Source organism: Lactuca virosa, chromosome 7 (genome assembly GCF_052849685.1).
Source record: "Lactuca virosa cultivar CGN04683 chromosome 7, Lactuca_virosa_CGN04683_v6, whole genome shotgun sequence".
NCBI lineage: Eukaryota > Viridiplantae > Streptophyta > Magnoliopsida > Asterales > Asteraceae > Lactuca > Lactuca virosa.
This window is the reverse complement of record NC_136432.1, coordinates 29,067,438-29,076,697: the sequence shown is the minus strand read 5'-3', so window position 1 is coordinate 29,076,697 and position 9,260 is coordinate 29,067,438. Positions and strand designations below refer to the sequence as shown.

Below are 9,260 nucleotides of genomic sequence, written 5' to 3'. Positions count from 1 at the left end.
AATGAAAATGTAATTGCAACTTAACACAAGCAAGAAGATAATGATAAAAGATGCATTAAAGCATTGAGATGTGCATTACCTCCTGTTGTTTACAACTATATTTGTGGTTGTAAAACTGCACAGGAAATCTGTAATACTTTGAAAGAAAATTTTCAAGGAAATGAAAGAACAAAGTAGAGTTATGTAACTCAATGTTTGTCTGAGTTGTCCGAGTTTAAGCAAAAAGAGACTGGGTCCATTGAAGCTTATTATGTTCGATTTAATGATTTGATCTATAAGTGTTCGAGGTATAAGGTTGTTCGAACTGAATTGGAGTTCAACATAACCTTCATACTAGGATTGAGGAAGGAGTGGAAGAATATTTGTTTGATAATCAAAACTCATGAAAATTTTGATTCATACTGTCTATCAATCTTGTATAACGTTCTCAAAACACATGAGTATGAAGTCAAGGAAATTGCTGATGAAATTGACAAAACAATTTTTGGAGGTCCTTTAGCCCTTGTTTCGAAGACAAATGTCAAAGATGCTGGTTTAGATGAAGAAGAAGGTGACAATGAAGAAGGTTTAATTGTAAATTCAGATGATGAAGCAATGGCTTATTACTCAAACAATAATGTCAAGAAATTCTACAAAAATTTAATGAAAGGCAACTTCAAGAACAACTCATTCAAGAAAAATTCTTTGACATCATACTCATGAGTTCATAACAAGAATGATGAAAATACAAGTGAAAAGAAGTCTGAAAAGAAGCTTGTAGGTGATTCGGGATATCATTGCAACTACTGCAATGGGAAGAATCATCTAGCAAGAGAATGTATCTTAAAGAAGAAAGAGGAAAAACAAGATAAAGTCAAGGACGAAGCATACTATGCAATGCAGATTGAGGAATTAAGTGCAAGGTCAAATAACGTCACTTGTAGCAAAAGGAGTAAAAGAAAGTGATGACACCTGTCAGATTTGGTCTCCAAGATCTAATGATGAGGAAATGCGTCATCCAACGCATGGAGCAATGTATGCAAATCATGTTGGTGATGAGGAAAAAGTGAGAGAAGAAGTTGAATGTATGTGCAATACACAAGTAGCTACTTTACATATTCGTCCTCGATAATTGTTGTAATCATTTCTTTCTCTCTCATTTGTTTATTACATTAATCTTTCACCATATGTATGTTATATGATGAACTAGATTCTAATCATTGACATAGAATGTAATAGAAATGTTTTATATAAAGATAACAAACACCTTTATTCTTACATAGTCAAGATTGATTGTTTTACATTGAGATAGGTAATACCGAAATGGGTATTCTTACTATGTGTTTCAAGCTTCCTGTTAAAATAATCTCACCATGGCTAAATGAATCATTTGTTTGTGTAACGATGAGTTTGACTTCCAAATCTTGGGTGCCTTGTGGAACTATGGTGAACCATGGTGGATTTAATTCGATTGCCACTCCATGGGGCGGAACCACTGCATAAACGTATGTCTCTACCTCGTTGGCAACATTCTTGACTGTTCTTCTAACTAATTGTGATCCCTTGAGTGATGAAATTGTGACCGAAGGGACATTTAGATCTGATGGTAAACGGAAGGAGTGTGAGCATGGTTCACCGATTGTGGTTTTGATGAAATCTGGATCGGTGTTTGGAATCGAGCACAAGAAACTCATATAGTCATCAAACCCTGATTGATAATTAGGTTAGTACATGAATTCATAAAATGCTTTGTAACATCTTCAGCTATAAGTGCTAAGGTTCAGTATGCTTTGGAATTGCTATGGGTCACCCATCCTAATATTGCTTTCATTCATGCATGCTTAACCATATAGTTATGATGGGTTTTGGTTTCTTTATAGTTGTAAAATATGTATTAGAAAGAGAGGTTGTCCCTATAAGGAGTATTTCGTTCGTCTTACACTGTGAGGATTTAAGCACTAGTTTTCATCTCATCTATTAATATGAGGATTTAAGCACTAGTTTTCAACTCATCTAGGGTGAGCATAGGCAGGTACCCATCCTAATTGCCTATATATAGTTGGAACCGAAACTGAAATCGACGGTTCTTGGAATGTGGTAACCGAAACCGGTTTTATCAGTTCTTTAGATTTTGGAACCGCAACCGGAACCTCCAAAACCGATTCTGGCACCAGATACCCGGTTGTTTTAATCCTTTTTACTATTTTTTCATTAGAAAACCACCATTACAAACCATTAACTATTAAAAACATATATAAACATAACTTATGGAAACTTAATTTCACGAAAAAAAAAGTAATAGCTGGAGGCTAACTTTATGTTTAAAAAATATGCATCTATTTACAAAGTTATAAATACAAATAAGAAACTTCATATATCTTTTGATTATTTATTATCATGTTTTCAAAGTTAAGCAAGATTAACGATGCAACACTGTGGCTAGTGTGTTACTAGACAAAACCCATGTTTTATCATGATTTTACTTTCACTTATATAACTATCATATTAGTCCAAAGTATTAAAATGTAACATTGTTATTTTGTCCTGGTAAGTTATATATATATATATATATATATATATATATATATATATATATATATATATATATATATATATATATATATATAACATGTAGCAGTTCCGAAAAAATGAGAAGCGGACCGCTTAAGACGGTTTCGGTTCCGAAAGTGGATACCCTGTTCTGATATACACCCCTAATGTCATCAAAGCTCTATGGCTAAGCGTCAGACGATAGATATATCAAGATGTGTGACCCCTAAGAAGCCTCTTGCTAGGTTTGCCTAAGGGCATCTCCAACCAACCACAAACTCCACTTTTTCCCTTATTTCTTCTTCCATTCTTCTTCAACCCTACCCCATTTTCATCTTCATTTTTTTGAGATATAAATAGTATTCCCCATATTTGGGGGAATAGTATTCATATCTCTAAAAATTGAGTTGAAGTTTTGGTTGCCGATTTTAGTCTTTCTCTTTTTTATTTTATACATTTCTAGTTTATTTTGATCTATTAATTATAATTTAAATGTAATATTTAATATTTGTAATATTATGTTATATACTAATTTATATTAATTAATCACAAATATAAACTTTAATATTTATTTATCGAATTGAATTTATATAAAAAATTAAATATATACTAAAGACTTGATACACAATAACATAATTTATAAAGTATACTAACCAAATATGATCCTGATCTTGATATATTTATTATAAATATAATTTTATTTATTTAATAATTATTTATAATATATTAATAATTAAGTTAAATTTATTATATATAAATATTTCATTTATGATAATATAATTTGTAATATTATTGTATTTAAAAAATATAATATATATTTGTTAAAAACTAATTAGCAGAGGAGTGTATTTGACAGCATATATAAGTTACAAAAATAAAATATTTTAGGAATATACTTTTTAGAATAAAAAAAGGGATAGAAAATAGAGTAGGGTTTGAGATGTAATACTATTTACCCCATATTTTATTCCATTTATGGGGGAAAAATGAAGATTGATTGGAAATAGTCTAAAAGCATCTCCAAACCACTCATATTTTCTATTATTTCCCCAATTTTCCCCTATTCTTCTCCAACCTTACCTTATTTATTCCCCCATTTTGGGAGAAATGAATAGTATAACACCAAATATGGTGTTATACTATTCATTTCTCCCAAAACGGAGATGAATTTTGAGTTGTCGGTTTTAGTCCCTCTTTTTATATAATATATTTATAGTTTATTTTTATCTATTAATAATTTAAATGTAATATTTAATACTTATAATATTTTGTTATATATTAATTAATTATAAATATAAAGTTTGTTTTTTGTTTATCAAATTCATATAAGAATTTAAATACATATTGAAATTTTAAAACACGATGACGTATTCTACAATAGTTTATAATTAAGTATTATAAATATAATCTTACTTATTTAATTTTATTATAATGAATATATATATATATATATATATATATATATATATATATATATATATATATATATATATATATATATATATATGTAAGGGGTGTGTTTAATTTTATATTTTTTAATACCAAACTAGTAGAAGGGGTGTGTTTAACAATCTATGTAAGTTGGAAGAATGCAATATACTAAGAATATATTTTTTTTTTGGGGGTAAAAAAGAGGTAAAAAATAGAATAGGGTTGAAGATGAAACACTATTTATCCCAGTTTTTACTCCATTTTTTAGGGAAAAATGGAAGTGGATTGGAGATGGTCTAAAACATACAATAATTTGGTACATGTACCTATGATGTCAATTACCTGATGTAAAAACCAGCCCTGGATCAAGAGCATTGGTGGCACTAACAAGACCCGCGCCATGATCAAAAGGCGTAGAACGATGCAATTTATACATTTCCCGACCTTGGGCCATTATTGGTTCCCCTCGGTTATCACATGTAGTGGCGGTTGTTGCCATGGCGGAAGCAATCATTGATGGTGACCATGAAGGATGTCGTTGCTTGATCAATGCTGCCACACCAGCAATGTGAGGCGTTGCCATACTTGTACCAGATATCAATCCAAAGTTACAACCCTCGAGTATCGGAGTTTTCACGCTCATTGGGCTCCAAGCTGCCCAAATCGAGTGCCCAGGAGCTAAAATATCGGGCTTCAACAAATCTATCGGGTTCCGTTTTATATCGATAAAATTAGGTCCTCTCGAAGAAGATCTGCTCACAATTGGAGCTTTTGTGTTATACTCAGCAAATCTACCTTCTCCTATAGCCGCTCTTCCATGATAAGCTGTTGCAACTCCTTTATTATTTCTTTCGGTTTTCTTCTCGTAGTAATCCATTATCATCTGCAAGAATAACAACGTATTTTCATTTATTTGTGTATTATAGCATCCTACTTTTAGTTCTTTCTATTGCATAATATATTAATGTTGTCATTTGTTTCTTATTGAGACAATGTATTTCGGAAAAGGTACTCAAACTCAAACATACCTAGAAACTGAATGACACTAATTTTAGTTTTTTCAAAATACAATGTTGTTATATGAAGAAATAAAAAGAGGATTTTATAATAACCAAATCAATGAAAATATGTTGCTATTTATACCTGTGTATCGTTAGCTTTTGGAATCACTATTCCAGGAATAGAGAATGGATATGGCTCAGCTATAAAATCACCATAACTAGGATTAGCAGCAAACACAAAACCTATAAACCCTAGGGCCCTCCCGGTGTTGGTAATTTCTTTTAGAGTTGAAGTTCCGTTGCTAAACCCTGTTGAAAACATGCATATAACAACACTTTGTCGTACAATTACGGGATCAAATGCCTCAGGATGTTGGCACTCGTCTATGTATTGTGGGGTCCTCGGAAAATTTCCATTTGCCACTACTGCATCTTTTGCCAACACCAACTTATATTTTAGCAACCCTGCTCCAAAGCTTGGTCCTGTAAATCACAATAGAAGGGTTACCAAACAAAGATAAAAACGAGCCTGGGTGGGACTGCTGGGTGCAAATTGTTTCTACAAAAAGAGTTATTTTTATAAAAATCTTTGAGCTGACACATATTGCTTTTCCTACACAGCCTAGAGCCCACAAGGATTCTTATCCACATTGGAAGGGAAACGTGTAAATGATAGAAACTCAAACCTTTGACCATTTATGTAAGTATACCTGATAATCCGATGCCATTGAATCTTTGGCCATTTCCAAGAACAAGAGAGTCGGGGTAGGTTCTATCGGTGTCACATGAAGCCACACCTACGACCCACGGGCTGTATGAGACGGTCGAGTATGGGCCTGGACCGCGGTTACCAGCTGCTTGAACCACGAAAATTCCAGCTTTGTGGGCGAACAACATAAAGATATCAAACATGCTTAACATAGTAATCGTTTTCTCTGGTGGTTCATCTGGCCCTATTGAAAGTGACAAGATATCAACTCCATCTTTTATTGCCTGCACCATTACCAGTTTCTTAGTGAGCTGAAACACAAGGGTGAGGTGGGGGTGGGGATGATCTTACTTGATCCATTGCTGCAATAACATCTGTTCTAGTTCCTATACTCGGATATATAGCTTTATAAACAGCAATTCTGTGTCAAAATGGTGTCACAAGTAAGTCAAATCTATAATGAGAGTAGCACAACGTATAATGTCTGACTCATTACCGTGCACGTGGCGCCATCCCACTAGCTCTTCCATAGTAGGATCCTTTGACAACCACTGGAACTCCATGGTTACCAGCAGCAGTTGATGCTGTATGACTGAAAAAAAAAGAACCATTTTTAATTATCTTATGAAATATTTCACATTCAGTCCTTACACTTTTACCCCAGTCTCAATTATACCTTCCATGTCCAACCGAGTCATAGGGGGACAAGATATCGATTGAGGCATTTAATTTGCCAGTCGCTTGTGCTCCAGCTGCAAAAAATCTAGCTGAAACTATCTTCCCATTGCACGAACTCTTTGGAAAATGAGGCCCCACATCACAGACCCCTGGGAACTGAATCCGGTTCCTCGGGTACCCGTTCCAGGGATCATATGCGAAGCTTGGGTGAAACGGATTAATACCGGTGTCAACAAGACCAATAACAATCCCTTCACCTGCATTGCTATCGCCTCCTTCAGTTGTCCAAACTCGTTGTGGTAACCCTAAAAAGTTAGGGGTATAAGTTGTCATCATTTTCACTCCTCTATCTTTTTCTATGAACTTAACTCCTGGTGCATTCTTTAACTTCTTGGCCTATATGTGAAATGACAAGAAGGATATTGAAGATTAATAGAGGTCTTACTTGTTAGGTAGTGTTTCATATGCATGATGGAATCACAAATGGAATGGGATGGTTCATTCTATAGGAATGAAATGGATATTTGTCTTAATGGGACATTCGTGAAGGAATATGAATCTTTTTATTTTGTTAAAGTTAAATATTGTATATTTAGGTAACATAAAAATTCTTATGGAAATAGCCAATCAAACATGACAATAGATTGTAATGACTTATTCTGTTATAATGTTTATTTTCATTCCATCCATTGTGAAAAGCGTAGAAATGGTATTAAAGAAAGGACCTGGGTAGGGGTGGTATGGACAGAAAAGCCATTGACAATGTGTTTGTAACTATAAAGCTTGTTGTAAGCTCCTTCGTCTAACGTGGATTGTAGAAGTTGATCATGAGAGTCTTCCAAGTGTTTTGCGTGAGCCTTTAATACTTCACTGTACATATGCGAAAAAGGTGTTCATAAAAACTGGCTATTAGTTGCGTACAAACTTCGAATTGTACCGAAATTCGAAATTTTAATCCGGAATTCGTAATGTCATTGCAGAATCAATAAACAAAATGTTTTTTCTTGGTCCGGTGCCCATTCCGGACCAGGTGCTTATTTTTATTAAAAAAATGGTTATTTTGTTCAAATACACGATTAAAAAGTGGTTAGGTTACTTTTTTATTATTATTTCTTTTTACACATCAATCTATTTTTCTTTACCACACACCAATCTAGTTTTGTTATTTCCTATGTTTTGGCACATAATGCTCAACCACATGTAAACCCATTTCTTTTCCTTTTCAATTTTCACTATGCTTATACTTTTTTTGTTTATTCACCACCGTTTGCCCCTTACTTTTAGGCAAATATCATAAAGCACCCTCCATTACTCTCGTTCGTTTAAAATTTTACATTAAAATTAAATTTGAAATTATCTAATTTAAACCAAATAGCTGGTTTGTTCATTTTTTACAATGCAATAAGTCGACATGTATGTTATTATTATTATTATTAACTTTTTTAATAAAAGATTTTATATGTTATATTTTTTTCGTTTTTCATAAAATATATTGTATTTTTCATTTTTTTTCAAAAATCCACTAACCGTTTATTTTTTCCAAAACAATCTTAATTTTTTTTTGAAAAAATATTTCACATTTGCCAAGTTTTTTTTGAAAAATAATAATTAAAAATGTCAAATTAAAAAAAAAAGTAAAATAAAAACAAGGTTTTTTTCAAGAAAAAACATAAATTTGAGATATAATAAGAAAAAACAAAATACATTATATTTTTGTTATATAATATTTAAAATTTTAACCACTGTTTGGTTTATGACAATATATACAGATCAATAAAATATATGTAATGTATATTATTAATTAAAAAAAATATCACGTACATACAATCAAATGGCACACTATTGTAATATTTATTTATTATTATTCCTTTCTTATTCTCGTTTTTACATGGAAAAAGCATGCATTTTTTTGTTCGGTTGCTACTCCAAATGAATTTAAATCCAATTTGCTACTTTTTTTTTAGTTTGATCCGTTAACCTATATATATATATATATAAAGAGAAAAAGATAAGAGAGAAAATTACTTTTTCGTAAAACAAGATAACCGGGTAACTAATAATTATGATATTATGGTAAAGTGTGCAATGATTATCCTAAAAAATAAGGTAGCCCCTAAGTCTAATAATGTATGATAATGGTAGGTTTTGTGTCCATAGTAAGACCCTATAGTAATATTAAATTCGATGAATGATGTTTAAAAGTAAAAATATTTTCATGTGAAGCTCGCAATATAAACAAAAAGACTTGTTTCATGATCTTGATGGCACAAAATTATTGAGTTGTTTACCAACTTACCCAGTTGAGAGCCATCATATGGTTATTTTAATTTTTCTATTAAAATATATTTATTAAACTTTGTAGACTAATTGAATGATAATATATGAAAATTAAAATATATATTGATAAAAATAAACTATTAAACTTTATAGAACAGGATGTCAAAATTAACCATATAGTCATTCTCAAAAAATATTTGAACACTAGATATCAACATAAAAAATAGGCATATATTATCTAAAATGATCACTGACTCACCTATCAAAGTCTATTTTTTTGCCAGGTTTACGAGAAACTGTGTTATCTTCAAAAAATGCAACTGGTGGACCGCCTTCCACCATCACCAAATATATTTTTCGTTCTTCTGCAACACAAATGGTGCAAAACAAAAATAGGAAAACAAATCGAAATCGCACAGAAACTGTCATTGTCAATGCAGGGAGAGAGATGTGGGTTTCTATTGGCAGTAATAATAACAAAGGAATAAATGGTTAACAACATTTTTAATGTTGAAAAAGCATGTTAATCAGCTGGCTTTCTTTGTGTAACCGTTGCCTTTGTTGGACCTTTTTGGTTTCTTATGATGAATAAAAACGTTTTATATGTTCATGTTTCTTGTGTCAATGATTTTTTA

At 31.8% G+C, this 9,260-nt stretch overlaps 1 protein-coding gene across 1 annotated transcript; it reads right to left on the bottom strand.

Moving 5' to 3' along the window:
• Positions 1-1,277: 1,277 nt before the first annotated feature.
• LOC145125860 (subtilisin-like protease SBT2.4) lies at positions 1,278-8,976 on the bottom strand. Its single transcript, XM_079061262.1, has 9 exons — positions 8,885-8,976; positions 7,074-7,218; positions 6,347-6,744; positions 6,167-6,262; positions 6,022-6,091; positions 5,672-5,954; positions 5,104-5,444; positions 4,303-4,843; positions 1,278-1,687 (listed from the first exon to the last, which is right to left on the bottom strand). Exons 1-9 carry the CDS (start codon positions 8,965-8,967, stop codon positions 1,278-1,280), a joined length of 2,367 nt encoding a protein of 788 aa, XP_078917388.1. The 5' UTR covers positions 8,968-8,976.
• Positions 8,977-9,260: the final 284 nt, after the last annotated feature.

What these genes read in the sequence shown, in the direction of transcription:
- LOC145125860 (XM_079061262.1), bottom strand. Translation starts at nt 8,967, where the DNA reads ATGGTGGAAGGCGGTCCACCAGTTGCATTTTTTGAAGATAACACAGTT. An exon ending in CAAAAGCTAACGATACACAG is followed by an intron (nt 4,844 to 5,103) that starts GTATAAATAGCA and finishes TTATTCTTGCAG; the next exon opens with ATGATAATGGATTACTACGA. An exon ending in AGGGCTGGTTTTTACATCAG is followed by an intron (nt 1,688 to 4,302) that starts GTAATTGACATC and finishes ATTATCAATCAG; the next exon opens with GGTTTGATGACTATATGAGT.